The 15,289-nt window shown below is 41.6% G+C and overlaps 1 protein-coding gene and 1 long non-coding RNA gene across 3 annotated transcripts; one reads left to right on the top strand and one right to left on the bottom strand.

The window, feature by feature from the left end:
* LOC108638616 lies at positions 232-10,006 on the bottom strand. The gene is made up of 3 exons (XR_001919979.1): positions 6,611-10,006; positions 2,333-2,504; positions 232-1,845 (listed from the first exon to the last, which is right to left on the bottom strand). It is a non-coding gene; the product is annotated as an uncharacterized LOC108638616 (long non-coding RNA).
* Positions 6,013-12,596, top strand: HIGD1A (HIG1 hypoxia inducible domain family member 1A). 2 transcript variants are annotated; one of them, XM_018066905.1, is made up of 4 exons: positions 6,013-6,135; positions 10,013-10,127; positions 10,764-10,898; positions 11,587-12,596. In XM_018066905.1, exons 2-4 carry the CDS (start codon positions 10,031-10,033, stop codon positions 11,634-11,636), a joined length of 282 nt encoding a protein of 93 aa, XP_017922394.1. In that variant the 5' UTR covers positions 6,013-6,135; positions 10,013-10,030; the 3' UTR covers positions 11,637-12,596. The 2 variants fall into 2 exon arrangements, with proteins under 2 accessions (XP_017922394.1, XP_017922395.1); XM_018066906.1 differs by having other exon boundaries at positions 6,051-6,135; positions 10,017-10,127.

Below are 15,289 nucleotides of genomic sequence, written 5' to 3'. Positions count from 1 at the left end.
GAGCGTGTGCTGGTGTTGTACAGCAGGCTGTCTGGGTAGCTGCTTGTGGTGCTGCTTGCTTCTTTTTTTTTAATGTGGACCATTTTAAGAGTCTTTATTGAATTTGTCACAATATTGCGTCTGTTTTATGTTTTGGCTTTTTGGCCACAAGGCATGTGGGATCCTAGCATCCCTGACCAGGGATCAAACCCACAGCCCCTGCACTGGAAGGCAAAGTCTTAACCACTGGACCACCAGGGAAGTCCCTGGTGCTGCTTACTTCTAATGTAAGACACTTACAGGTAAGAGGGAGGCCAGGGACACTCTCTCACATGTATGAGCCCTCAATTCATTAAGTCACCAAGACAAATAGATGGTATGGTAAATTACATACCATAAAATTCTCCATTTTAAGGTGTACAATTCAGTGGTTTTTAATATATTCACTAAGATGTATAATCATCATCTTTAATTCCAGAATCAATTCCATTTTTATCATGCCCAAGCTGGGCGATACCCATTAACTATCATTCCCTATTGCCCTTTGTCTCACCAGCTCCCACCTCGTCCCCTTACCAGTCCGAGGCAAGCAATAGCTCAGAGATCACAAGGATTCCAGATCCCAGCTATATGAAAGAGCAAATCAGCCAGAAGTGGTCATAGGTCTTTTAAAACTGTTGGTGAACTCCCCTTAAGCAACAGCTTACCTAATTTCACAAGCAATCACAATCTGCACAGGACACAGTACTTAGCCATCTCGCAGCTTGCAATTTCCCTCTAATCAGCCATACCATACTAGGCAACAGACCAAGGTTATCAGCTCATTTTATCTAATTATTTTAATACTCATCACTCTCAGAAAACCCTTCTGACTCTCATAAAACAAAACAGCAGGAGGAGTTTGACGGCTAGCACTTATCTGCTGATTCATGAGTAAACGAGTCAGGCAGACAATTTTTCTTTTCTGGTTTTTCCTGAAACAGGGCAGGCATGTCCCTGCCCCTGAACAAAAGCATCACCATAGGGAGAGTAATGAGGCCACCAATTTGGGTGAAGTGTCTGTCTGCATAATCCATTTTTCTCTCAGAATTATAAAATAATTGTCCATCATCTCTGGCAAAGGAAACCACTATCCTGTCTGTATTGAGATACGGATCTAATTTAGATGTCAGCTACATTCATGAGCCCTCAATTCATTAAGTCATCAAGGCAAACAGATGGTGCCTCACAATCAGTGTGATGGCAAAATGGTTCGTAGAGTGGAGATCAGTTAATAAAAACCTATTTGCAGTGTCACTGAGTATGGCAGTGTGTTCCAGAAGAGGCACCTCATTCTCAGAGAAATATCAGATTGCAAAATTAGCCCTCAGTCACCGTTGGGAGAGACAGTTGGGGAAAGCAGAGAGCCAATGGGTACCCAAGGCAGCTGGGGAGAGGACAGGAGGGTTCTGAAAGGGAGACTGTCTATGGGGTGGTGATCAAGAGAATAAGAAGCCACAGGAGCCCACAGCCCCTATCCAGCTACCGCAGTCCAGCAGCAGAAATGCAGCCAGAGTTACTGAACTCTGGTACTCACCTCGGCAGAGAAATAGCCTTGAGTCATTCAACCAACATTTTCCATGTGCAGGGTACCACCAAGTGCTGTGGGTGGAAACATAATGGAGGTTCTGCTGCCAGGGTGCTTGCAACCCAACGTTCATGCACAACGACAGGACTCTCCATCATACCAAGTAGGAGCCAGCTGGGGAGCCCGGGTAGAAAATCACATTTATCCTTTCTAGTGGAAAGAGCTGTTTACCTGTGGTAAACAGAAAGCTTTTTGCTTCCAGTGGTCAAGTCTTTCTTTGTGTAATCTAGTCAAATTACCTGTATAAATACAGATAATAAAAATTAGTCAACCTTTTCACTTTCATAGTTTATATAAGATTATAAATTTTCTAATTTTTATAATCAAGATATAAACTACCTAAAACTGAATGCTAAAGACACCAAATTCTGTCTACTCACTCTCTACCGAAAGACATATTTAATAAACTATATGGGATATAAAATTACATCAGATTTTAAGACAAAATGGTTCTGCTGCTAATTCCAAATTCAACCATTTCCAACACAAGGGAAAGAGGCAGGTGGCCTTCAGGTCATCTAGAGAAGTTACATACCCACCACCCCACATGCCCCTCTCCCTACCCACCACACACCCCAAACAATTAAATAGGAAGAACGAAAAGAAATTCTGAGGAGCTGCAGTGAATCCAAGATCCATTTTTTAGTGACAACCACACGGCTTTTTGTTAGAAAATATTGTCATTGAAAGTCTTGCATCAAACCTAGAAGGATGCAAATATATTACCTTATTTGAGTTGCTTAAGTGCTTTCCTGTGTAAATAATCTTCTCGACATCACTGTAGACAGGAATCGGGCAAATTAGCACATTACTGAGAGTGAAGACACGTCTCATCTCTGCCACAGTTCTTTAGAGCGCTGGCCCCTTGTCATTCAGTTATCTGTCCATGTGTCACTGGCTGCATGTACACAAAAGCAGAAGTAGCATCAGAGATTTACCCAGGTTTCATGTTTGGTTAGTGGAGTGGGAAGCAGGTTTTCCAATCAAGTCAGGGAATTTGAGAGAAAGTACAGGCATATGAGGAAGGAGTATCCAGAGCAGTGGGGAGGACAGGAGAGAGAGAATTAAGTTCAGTTACAGCCATCTTACAGAGTCTGGAATTTTATGATGGCCTGGACCCTGGTCAATGTTCCCTGAGTCTGTATGGACTATTACTGCTTTGAAGCAGCAGGCCTTGTCAAGGTAGTAGAGGAATGACACTACTGCATGCAGCTGCCTTCCATATCCTTAGGACCTAGAATATGCCCTCAATACAAAGTAAAGTAAAAGCCACAGACTGAACAGCCTTTAGCTTTCTGGCAGAGAAATGCTGATAGGACCTTTCTAATGCATTGTTTTCAATACCTCAAACACACTCAGCTTTTGTAAATATCCAGCTCTAAAACTTTCAAGGGCCAACAAATACAATACTGTCCAAGTTCTTTTCCTAGCATTAAAGGTCCTCCCCACTGAGCTTCCCGGAGAAGGCAATGGCACCCCACTCCAGTCCTCTTGCCTGGAAACTCCCATGGGTGGAGGAGCCTGGTAGGCTGCAGTTCATGAGGTCGCTAAGAGTCGGACACGACTGAGCGACTTTACTTTCACTTTTCACTTTCATGCATTGAAGAAGGAAATGGCAACCCACTCCAGTGTTCTGGCCTGGAGAATCCCAGGGACGGCGGAGCCCAATGGGCTGCCATCTACGGGTCGCACAGAGTCGGACACGACTGAAGCGACTTAGCAGCAGCAGCAGCAGCCACTGAGCTTCCTTTCCATTACTCTCTGACGGTGCTTTAGTGACAAGTGTTTGCCTTTTCCCCACTCGTTGTCCTTCATACCGCAGCTACGATTCCACAGTCTACTTCTATTCCTCCGCCCACTGTTTCCTTTTCTGGAATATTCTTCCAATTTATTTACATGCTAGTCATCCTTCAAAGTTCACACATTCAAGCCGCAGTTCCAAGAAGCCTACTTTGAAATAGCTCACTCACTATGTTATCTACCTGGATTTCCACTCAAAGCACTTCTCACAGACTGCTTTCTACACCTATTCCTTTGACCTAATCAGATTATAAGTTACTTCAGGGAAGGAACTGAGTCTAATTTCTGAGTCCAGCACAACACCAGGCACAATACACATGTCCAGTATTTGGTGACCCTCTCATTTCTATTTTTAAAATACTCATACTCAATTTTTCTCAAAAGTCTTAAGATTTTAGACAAAATGCCACAAAGATCACACAATATTTTTTAAGGATGTCTAAAACTGGATTATGTAGCTTTAAGCTGAGCCGTAACCTAAATAGATGTCTAAGTTTAGAAGCGCATTTCTTTTATAGTGGATATGATCATATGTGGACAGCTCCTTGGAGCATGAAAAGTTACAGAGAGTCTCTAAAGAGGGGAAATTAGCCCAAACTGGCAGACACTTCCTGTGCTACCTTTCTATAAACTACATGTAGATTAATTTAATACATGGGAACCTGAATTATTTTAGTCTTCTGTATTAATTATTCTTTGAAATGACACAGAGTAAGAAAGAAATAATACATGTTATACGTTAAAAATAATAATGTCTGTATTAAGAAAATTTTAATAGTTAAATCAGTTGTCACTATTGTTTTCTTATGGTACTGAATAAAGAATAGCAGAATAATCTTTTTAAAATCTTCTATATCGTCTGATAGTTATCGTTACCATTTACCAAGATTCTGGTTTCTACATACTAATCAGAAAGAGATCATTTCTTACACAAATAGGGCAGAGTCTGCCTCTTTCCGCACAATGCATATCACAGGAATTTTTAAATAACTTACACTTTATATTTGTTTCCTCATTAATCACTACTATTGTTTATCCTCTTTTTACAAAGGAAGAAAGTGAAGCTCAAAGTCATGGTTAGTATATGGCCAAGCTGGGACTAGCACTGGTCTGCCTGACTCCAAATCCCATTCTCTAGAAATTAGTAAACAAACTTAACACTATTTTGATTCAAAGAATAGGCCATGGTCATTGTTGCAGTTAGCCTTTGTATTTCCAGAATCAAGGGATTTGATGACTTCTGCATTACCTATGAATATGGCTTTCATATTCAAATATCACGTTCTCTTATTTTCTTAAATATTTATTTGGCTGCACTGGGCCTTAGATGCTGCATATGGGATTTAGTTCCCTGACCAGGTATTGAACCCAGGTCCCCTGCTTTGGGAGCACAGAGTCTAAGCCACTGGAACACGAGAGAAGTCCCTCTTTTACTGTTTTAATTACCCTAAATCAACTTCTGATCTTCAGACTTAACTTTCAAGACCTTTGTATCCACTGTCGTTTCTTTTAACATTACCAAGGCCCTCCAGAGCTCAAAGACAGTCTGTATTATGAACATTCAGGGAGATATCGCCACAAACCTGACACAACACGTGCCAGCAAGGAGCTGAAAGCACTCCACACAACCAAGGTAAGTTTTTATCCTAATCAGAATGAATGTTTCCTGAAGTGGAAGTGAAAGCCGCTCAGTTGACTCTTGGCGACCCCCAGGCCAGAATACTGGAGTGGGTAGCCTTTCCCTTCTCCAGAGGATCTTCCCGACTCAAGGATAGAACCCAGGTCTCCGGCATTGTGGGCAGACTCTTTACCAGATGAGCCACAAGGGAATGTTTCCTACTTGTGTCTGAATTATGAGACAAAATATTTTCAAGATCCTGAGCCTATGACACTGAGCTTCTACCTGTGGGGTAGAGCCCTTGGCAGTCTGCCTCGTTTCACGGTTATAGCCAGACATTCTAGTTTAGTTAGAAAACAGTCCTCATGGCAGTGCTTGTTTTGCGCCAATTCGCCAGGTAGTTACCGAGTGATCTACTAACAAATTAGGGGTTCTGTCCCAGGAAGTTCACCGTTATAAGGTGCCTGTGACTTCTTTCCTCAGGCAAACCACGCCGGTCAGTATGGAGTCACCCGTGCTTGTAATGAACGGCTGCCTCCGACTACAGTGTAAGCGTCAAGCTCAGAGGCCCATAGCGCCTGTTCGCGGCCTATAACTGCCAGGGCATGAGTGTGGATCCAGCGCCCTAAAGCCGCCGGCGGCCCCTCCTCACCCGCAGCCGAGTCTCAATGATCGGCCGCGGTTTAACTCTCTCAGCCTCAGCCCCGCCTCGCTGCGTTCGCTGATGCTCGCTGCCGCCACCTCCCAAGAAGAAAACAGCGAAGCTAATGTCAAGTTCCTCCCGGCCAAGGGCCGAGAAGAACCCTCGAACGTCCTCTGCGGTACCTAAGAGGCCGACTTCTCACCTCTTATGCAATCCGTACGTAAGACCCAGGGACGAGAAGTCACCGCCCGCGCACGTCGCCCCAGCCAATCCGGGGCTCTCTCTGGGCCGCCCCACCCATCGCGTACACGCACGCACGCACCCATCCCCCCGCCCCGACCCACGCGTGCCCGTTGCTGGCTTCTGATTGGCTGAGGCCGGACGTAGGCGGGACCGGGAGAAGCCGGCTGGACTGCGGGTGCTGGAGTGGGGTCAGAGGCCGGTAGGAACCTGAAACGTGCTGAAGTTGTAAGTGATGCAGGCGGACTTTGGTTGTCGAGTGACTCCGGGCGGTGGGGTGGGGAGAAGAGAGGCCGCGTCGAGAGCACCTTGGGAGGGTTGGCGGCCGCGGGACTGGGAGAGGGAGCTGATGCCTGGGCAGAAAGAGGCGAAGTCTGGTTGGCGGGGCTCAGGCCTCATGCCTCATTTCGTGGTGCCGGGGAGGGCTGGTGAGAGCGTATGGAACCTATGAGGGGATGCAGAAAAGGCTTGTAGAGCGAATCGCGGCTGAGCTGGAAGGCTCGGGGATGCATCTGGGGAGGCACCGGGCTGGGGCCGACTTCGCGGAGCCTGTTGGCCCGAGCGTGTCCGGGACTTTTGAGAGTGGGTGGGTGAGGAGGGATTGGGAGGGCGTGCGGTCCGGCCATGGAGTCCTGACAAGGTCACAGGAAGGGAAAGGGGAGGAAGGTTGAAGGGTTGAGGGGAGGGCGTAAAACTACACGACCTTCCCGCCATCGGCTTCCTGTTCTCCCCGGGCCGGTATTCTCTTCCACCTTTGGCGACTCTCTTCCGCCTCAGGAAGGTAAGAAGGACCAGGGCCGGTATCAAGCGCCTCTGACAGAATTTACATTTCTCCCTCAAAAGTAAACCTGCCAAGTTAGAGATTACAAAACATAGCACAGGATTAGAATTGGGAGCAGTCGAAATGATTCGGCAGGTTTATTCGCCTATTTTACCGGGGCGGGAATCAATTATTCTCCTCTTCTGGGTAATCCTTATGGATGGAATCTATGCTTCCAGAGTGCCTGGGATGAAAAGTGTGATGTATAAGTGGTACCAGGCCCCAGCATGACAAACGTATTTGAGTTTTGTACACCAGTGGTTCTCTTGATTCCCTGTGCACCAGAATCTCTTGAACGGGTCTTAAAATATAGATTTCTTGGGACCTGCCCCAGACCATCTGAATCAGAATCTCCTGGGGAGGGGACTTGACAGCCGTTTAAAACGGGCTGACAGTTGACGGGTTCAAAATGAAAATTGGAATCCATTGTTAGAAGCTCCTGTGACAAAAATGAGGAGCTGTGAAGACCCTTAAATCTTTTTACATCACGTGATGCGGGGCGGCTCCTGTTCCCTTACGCCTCTGCTAGGTGCCCATGCACTTGGAAAGGTCTTCAGTAGTATCTTAGTTTACAGAATAATTCGTGTTTTCCAAATTGGCGTTGAGTATGTGGTTTTAGGTGCCTCCTTTTGTACATGTTCAATTTTCTGGCAGATCTGGGTCAGTTGCTGTGGGTGGATAAGAAAAAGATAAAGGAAATCCAGAAGTGATGCTAGGGGAAAAAATATTCAAATTACAGCTGAAATTGTTAGATGAATTAAGTCACTGGGGAAGAAGATTCCATTTAACTTTAGGCATGACAGACATTTTTCACAATTCAAAGGAGGAGATGCAGGCATCTGTTAAGAAGTGGATTTTCTATTTTTTTCAGATTAAATGTACACCAGCATAATAAGACAAATGATCTGGCAATATATTGTCAATCAAAAGAACCCACAACTGTTTATTAGGAGAGCTGGGTTCTAATCCTGACCTGCCAGAGGTTCCTGTTGAGCAGTTTATTTCACCCTTCATAAGCTTTCTTTTCCCATCTGTAAAATAAGGCTGCTGGCATGGATTGATACTTGGGTTTTTATTCTCAAGTGACTTATACTTATTGACCCTGATACTTTAAAAGTTAACCATTTTTTATTTGGGTGGCTGTAAATCATGAATACTTGGGGAAACTTCTAGGTGATTAGGAAGAGAATTATTAAAATCTTATACTCAGGGAGTTTTATAGATATATGTCATGTTAGAAATAGAATTTGAACCATAGAATAACAAATTAACTTTGTGATGTGTTGGACTTTTAATATTCCCCGTTCTTTTATGCTGCACACAAGGTGTTCTGTATCAGAGGCAAATTATCCTTAGTCACTTCAGACAAATAATGACTACATGGTTCCTTCATACCTTGATTCTTACCTCAGGGACTATTTTCTGAAAGCCCAATCAAGTGGCCTACCCATACAAACTGCTGCAAGGAAGGAGAAGCAAACTTTCGCTACACTGATCTGTTGGACAATTAGTTATCTAAGTGGATTGTTGTATATAGTGGATTTTTTTCATGTGGTCACAAGGATCCAAAACCTACTCAGGTTATCATGTGTTCTTTCATTGAGCAATGTAAGAATTAAAAGAGAAATTAGCACTTATGTAGATACAGCTTGATACTTTTCTTACTGATGAAACTCTACAAATGTGTGTAATTGTTATTTTTCACTAAATTTCGCTAATTTCACTAAATGCCTGAGAATAATTTTAATAGTTGAATAAATTTTGAAGTAATATTTTTCAACAAACAATAAGTTTAATTAGAATGTGGGATTGGTGAGGAAGGTAGAAGGAGGAATTGTGATAAAATAGGAAAGATTTTGAAATGTTTGCCTTTGGGAGGTTTAGATTGGTTATGAAGGGAACTAATAAACATACTGGCCTAAAATAGTTTAATCTTACCATCTAGTCGATTTATGTAGTATCTTGGGGTTTCTTTGGGTTTTTTTGGCTGCACCATGCAGCATGTGGGATCTTAGTTCCCAGGCCAGGATCCAGGCCCCCTGCAGTGGAAGCGCAGAGTCTTAACTGCTGGACCACCAGGGAAGTCCTCATTTATGTGGTATGTTGAAAGCCAACCTCAAATATTTCTCTGAAACTTCCCAAACTTTATCTAAAAGATATCACACTCTAAATTCTCACTGTCTCTGTTATGCTCTTGGCAAAGTGTACACACTCTGGCATGTTTTTAAAAGAATCTAATTTATGAAACATTATTTCAGTGTTTACATTTTAATCTCTTCAAATATATAATGAGCATCCTGAACCTCGGGCTTTTTGAATCTTGTGTATAATAAAAGCTCAAACAAAGTAGGGGTTCATTAAGTTAGGTAATGGAGCATAAGAAAGAAGAGAAAGTCAAAGTGAGAGTCGCTCAGTCGTGTCCAACTCTTTACAACCCCATGGACTATTGGAGCGTGTAGCCTTTCCCTTCTCCAGGAGATCTTCCCAAGCCAGGGATCGAACCCAGGTCTCCCGCATTGCAGGCAGATTCTTTACCGGCTGAGCCGCCAGGGAAGCCCTAGTTCTAATTGATTCTGTCTGTGTCATAACTACAGCTCATCTGGATTAAGGTCTTCTCTGCCAGGTGACAGAACTGTACTTTTGCCAGTGAGGATGGCGGCTTGGAGGGACAATTTCACTTTTCAAACTGAACACTACTCCTCACGTCTAGAGTTGGATTTTCTTTGAGAACCTTGATTACTATTAAACCCCTTGAATAGCAAAGTGTTGAATGAGAGCCATTTATTACTGGAGGGAGTGTGATGCACATGAAAAATTCATAAGCTAAGTCTATACAGATAATGGGATGGGCCGTTAACTTTTTGATGTCATCTGTAAATGACATCTGACTGATGCCAATTACAACAGTTTATTGTAATTAACATCAGTCAGAGATACTTGTGCACTTATATACTATGTCTGACTCCCTTTTTTAAATCTGTGGGTGAAGTTTATCATCTGTTCAGATCAGTCGGAAGGAAGTATGTACAGTGACTGTGACTAAGGTGAAATTGAGTTATTACTTCACTGTGATGAAATGCCTATTAGCTTCCTGTGTTAAAAAAAAAAAAGACCGAAAAGGGAGAATGGAGCCTTGGTCCCTTTGTTATGGAAATTAATCTTTTTTTCACCCTGCTATTCATATAATCAGGCTAGTATCTTGCCCTTCTTTTGTATTACTTAAAGGAATAATCTTATAAAAAAGTATGCTTTTAACTGCAGAACCTCATGGAAATTCTGTTTCAGGAAGATTCTTCAGTCACTATGTCAAGCGACACAGATATTTCTCTTTCTTCATATGATGAAGATCAGGGATCTAAACTTATCCGAAAAGCTAGAGAGGCACCATTTGTCCCCATTGGTAAGTTTGACTTTGATGATCTAATAAGCTTTAACACAGTAGAAGTGTGGGCAACTTGTTTCATTCATCAAGCATTTCCTGATGAAGCATTTATTTTTTAATATTTTTTCATATGTTGAAATGTGCTTAGATTGGTGTAACTCTCGAAAAAATTCTTCTCCGAATTCAGACATCTTGTTTTATTGACTTATTTCAGTGAATGTGTTGCGACCCCAAGACGACCATCAGTTTCAGTGATTTGCTGCAAGGACTCACAAGACTCAAGAGTTGTTATAAACTCACAGTTGTGGTTTATTACAGTCTCTACTGCATTCCCTTAACTGATTTCCTTCAGGGATAGAAGTAGGACAGAGAACAGTTCCCCTAGCCCTCTTAAAGGAATTTATTTACTGGCTTCACAAGCCCATACTTTAAAGATGATCTTGATTTTCTAGATCTGCTACCGTTTGCTACCAATTTTGAATTTTTAATTCTGAATGGGGGTGGGGGTGGGGATTAAAACCTCAGTTTGTATGCTAGCTGGGTAATGGTCTCCTAAAGCATCCTTATAAAAAATAGAACATCACCTGGTAATAAACTCATCTTGATTCCCTGCCCCAATGTATCTGACATAACTTGTGACTATTTCTTTTACAGGAATGGCAGGTTTTGCAGCGATTGTTGCATATGGATTATATAGATTGAAGAGCAGGGGAAATACTAAAATGTCCGTTCACCTGATCCACATGCGTGTGGCAGCCCAAGGCTTTGTTGTGGGAGCCATGACCCTTGGTAGGTTCCTACAGGACATTTTCAAATTTTTGGTTCCCCATGAATGGATTTCTTTGTAAATAAAACAAGGTAGATACTTTTAACTGACTTTGAAGCAGTTTGCAAATATAACTTACTCATTTTCACCTAAAAACTGAATGAATAAAAATAGTTCAAGTAGTGGTATAGTTTTACTATCTATGATGAATAATCTTACTAAGGTTTTAAAGAGAGAAAAGATAGTAGTGCCCATTATAATGTCATTGAAGAGTCTATATATGCAAATAGGGTTTGTAGTAAGATCCATCATCTGGAAGAGACATGATGGCTGTTTTATTGAGTTTTTGAAGGTGGAAAAGATACTACATGCTTTCGTAGGCTTTATAATTCATTGACTTTATCTGCTTTATACAGCAAGATTGAGTCCTTTTAAAGTTGCCAGAGATTAAAGTTGCCAGATAAATATTGATATTTTAGCCATCTGAGCTAATCATACTAGTCTTGAAAATACTTCGGAAACTGTATAAAAAGAATTTTAGAAATTTGAATTGTTTAAGAAAGCAAGAATGTAAGCAGCCTGGGGTCTTTTTCTCCTTTTAAGTATTATATGCTAGTAAGAGTGCTACTTTTAGATGTTTTATGAACAGTTTTTAATTTTCTAATACTGAAGAAGATTTTTAAATGCTTAACTAGCATTCTTTTTCTTTAGGTATGGGCTATTCCCTGTATCAAGAATTCTGGAGAAAACCTAAACCTTAGAAGAGGAGATGCTGTCTTGGTCTTGTTGGTGGTGCTTGCTTTAGTTAGACATCTCATATTGAGGTTATATGTTTATGCCGAAAATAAATTGTTTGGGTCAGACAAGAACATGGTAATTTGAATACTGGCTTCCTTTCTTGCAGGCTTGATTTGCCTGGTGACCAAGTTACTGGTGACTAGTTCACTAGCTAGGTCACTCAGGGAAGTCAGAGCAGCACAAAAGAAACATGTCACTTTTAAATACACTTGATAGTGGTACCTGTCCACCTTCTTAACCTCTTCTGTTGAAATTAGTTCTAAAGAAGACAACATGCCAATCCTGAAAATGCTCCCAGTTGCTACAGAATATCATATGCTTTTGATGTAATGTAGGAATCCTATTTACCCCAGTTAATTTAACCTTCTGACGGCCTTGTGGACTGAGTACTGTGTCAAGGGCTAGTTGGCTCTTGAGGAACCCTTTCAGAACAGTGCGTGGAATGCAACATTATAAACCTCCCTGCAAGTCTGTGCGTGTTTTTAAACCAAACCTAAAAAGCTGGTAACAGAGCCACTTTGAAGTAGTATTTATTTTAGAATCATAGTTATAAACATGAGAGTAACTTAACTTGTAGATCCCTTTTAGCTCTTTTGTAATTGCAGAATTATATTTTGCTGCTGTTATATTAGAATAATTTTAAATTATTTTGAAACATGTATTTTAAGTGCTAATGCAGAGGTAAATGAAAAACACTTTAAATGTGGGCAGTATGTTTATTTTCTCCAAAAGAATCATCAACTAAATGAAATGCCTATAATGGAAGTCATTGATGAGCAGCTGGTTTGGTCAGACATTATACAAACTTTGGTATGGCACAGAATGCTTTGTTGTACTTGTGAAATTCTCGTCTAACCTGAATTTACATTCCATGGTGATAACATGGTAAATGTAGTGTTATTAAAATAAATGAACACATCAAATGTCTTGTATTTATTTCAATTTGGGAAAAACCATCGTTCTTTGAAATAGCACAAGTAGTTCCAAGAAAAGAGGGAATAAGGGCTAAAAATTTATTGAGTATGTACTGTGTGCCACATACTTTTCATGTATAAAGTCATTTAAGTTTCCTAACAACCCTAAGAACTGTGATCCTTGTTTTGTGGAGAAAGACACTGAGATACAAGCAGTTTTAAGTAGTTAACCCAAGGTCACATGGGTAGAGAAAGCTGTAGGTTTGGGACTGAAACCTGGGCAGTCATGCGGTAGAAGCCAACAGATGTTAGAGATTTGAAATGTTGGTCTTTGTGAAATTAATGCTGGAGAGGCAGCAATTATCATAAATTAGTACTATTGGACAATAGGGTACAACATGGTCTTGACTTACCACTCCACTCTGACTATATAACCTGGCCCAAACCAGGATTTGCTCTTTTTTCTCCTAGTTAGAAACGAGAGATTGGACTAGGTAATTACTACAGTCCTATCTAGCTTATAGATCATGATATGGGTCTATGGGAAATGTGCTTTAAAAATAAAAGCTATGGAGAAGGAAATGGCAACCCATTCCAGTATTCTTGCCTGGCAAATCCCAGGGACAGAGGAGCCTGGTGTGCTACAGTCCATGGGAGGTGGGAGGTGTCAGAAAGAGTCAGACACGACTCAGCAACTAAACAATAACAACAAAATTGAGAGAACTGAGATGTGGAGAATTTGTCACTTTCATATAGTTCATGGGCTTTATTTTTTGGTTTGGGGGAATATTTGATTTCACTATATAGAACCATTTTTTTGTTGGGAGTATTTAATATTTATAGATCATTGCAAATAGCAAAGATCACTTAAAAGCTGTTTACTGTGTGCTTGTTTGTTTTGTATGCAGATTTGAAAATTAAGGAAAAAAATAAATGCTATTACTAGGAACTCCTCTCAGCCTCCAGTAGACACAAGAGTTGCTCGTAGGCAGTCCTAACAATAATTTAATTAAGGATAAGCCGCCTACAGAAAAAGAAATTTGAAAACAAGTTTCAGAAACTTTCTAATGGATGAACACATTATTGATTTTGTTAAATGAATACTAATTTGAGAGAAATTGATCTAGACAAATGCCAGAGGACAGAAGAACAGGAGCAAAATGTTGAGACTAGTGAGTATTGAGTAATCAGGAGAAAAGGAGTAAAGAAACAGAGTGATAAATTAGGACAGATGAACCTTCCCTGAAGAAGAGAATGATAAATTAGGGTGGATGAATAGGCTGATATTCAGATTATGAAAGTTATTAAAAGGGGCTCAAGGGGATGTGATCCTACTGTTTATTGAGCCAGACCTGGGTTCATGGTTTTGCCACTATGGTTTCCTCATCTGTAAAGTGGGGACAATGTCAGTGGCCTAGGTTGCTGGGAAGATTAAACGCAGTAGTGAATGTGGCAGGGCTTAGCACAGCGCCTGATACACTGGTAATCCCTGAATGGTTGCTGTTACCACTGTTAAGTGTTAAGCTTGGGAATGTGGCAGCACACGAGGTACACGGGCCCTCCTCTCACAACTCAGTCTAGCAGCGAAGGCTGACTTTAGATCACGGACTTCAGAAAGCTGCTGAATGCTTGGTATAGGATGCAGAAGTCAGAGAAGTTACCCCAAGGAAGCCATGCTCTAACCTAAGATGATTTTTCTCTGGGAGATTCCTTGGCTTACTGTTGCCTGTTTTGGAGCACTGCTATATGACTGCTTCCATGCCTCTCTCTTCTACTACTATGAAGGCGTGATGATCTTTTTTCATCCAAAGCAGCTGGCATTAGTGCCTGGCTCATACAGATGTTCAATAAATGTCTGTTGAATTAATTAGAATAAGGAGGTCATATTTTGACCGTCAGGATTGTTTCCAGAAAGTCACCAACCTATTTCTAGTTAACAGGCAACAGTGCCATCTGGTGGTGAGAGTTGGAATTTGCATGCATAAATTCCCCAAAGTACATTCTGCTTCTGTATCCTGGAGTCGGAACTCTGGAGTAGAGGACAGGTCATTGAGACCATTTCTTTTGCCTCACAGATGAGGAAACACTGCTCAGAGTTTCAAGAACTTGAAATTTAGGCTCTATCCCCAGGTAAATCTACACCCCATGGAAACAGGCCGGAACAAAGCTGAAGGAACATAAGGTATTTTAAAGTTCTCGTGTCAAACAGTGGAACTGCCAACTATTATTTACATACTTAATCCTGTTTGAAAGCTCTTCAATTCAAACGGGAAACTGGAAGGAGACCAAACATGCACCAGCCATGCCTGGATTGCCACTTTGTTAGTGAATGATTTACCTGCTATAAGTTCATGGAAGAGCCAGTAATACTCATGCATCCTGGCTTTATTCTTAGATTTTTTAAAAAAAGGGGCCTACTTTCCATCCAGCCACTGAAATGAGGCAACATCATTTGTTTTTTAGCAAAACAAAAGTTAGGAAATTTTCTCCTAAATTCAGTAGTGATAGATAGTTCCAGAGTGGAGGCTAGCATCTGGCTGGTCCCCTCTGTAGTATCCGGAGTTGCTTACAACATTCGTGTTAGGTCTTTTTCCCGTCCTCAGTGTCACTCTGAAGTGTCTCAGAGAGACTGAAAGTTTACAAGGTAGAAATGCCACTATCATACGTTTCAGCTGGAGCCCTCTTACTCAGCTTGTCTACAG

This window comes from Capra hircus, chromosome 22 (genome assembly GCF_001704415.2).
Source record: "Capra hircus breed San Clemente chromosome 22, ASM170441v1, whole genome shotgun sequence".
Lineage (NCBI taxonomy): Eukaryota > Metazoa > Chordata > Mammalia > Artiodactyla > Bovidae > Capra > Capra hircus.
This window is presented reverse-complemented; position numbering and strand designations above follow the sequence as displayed.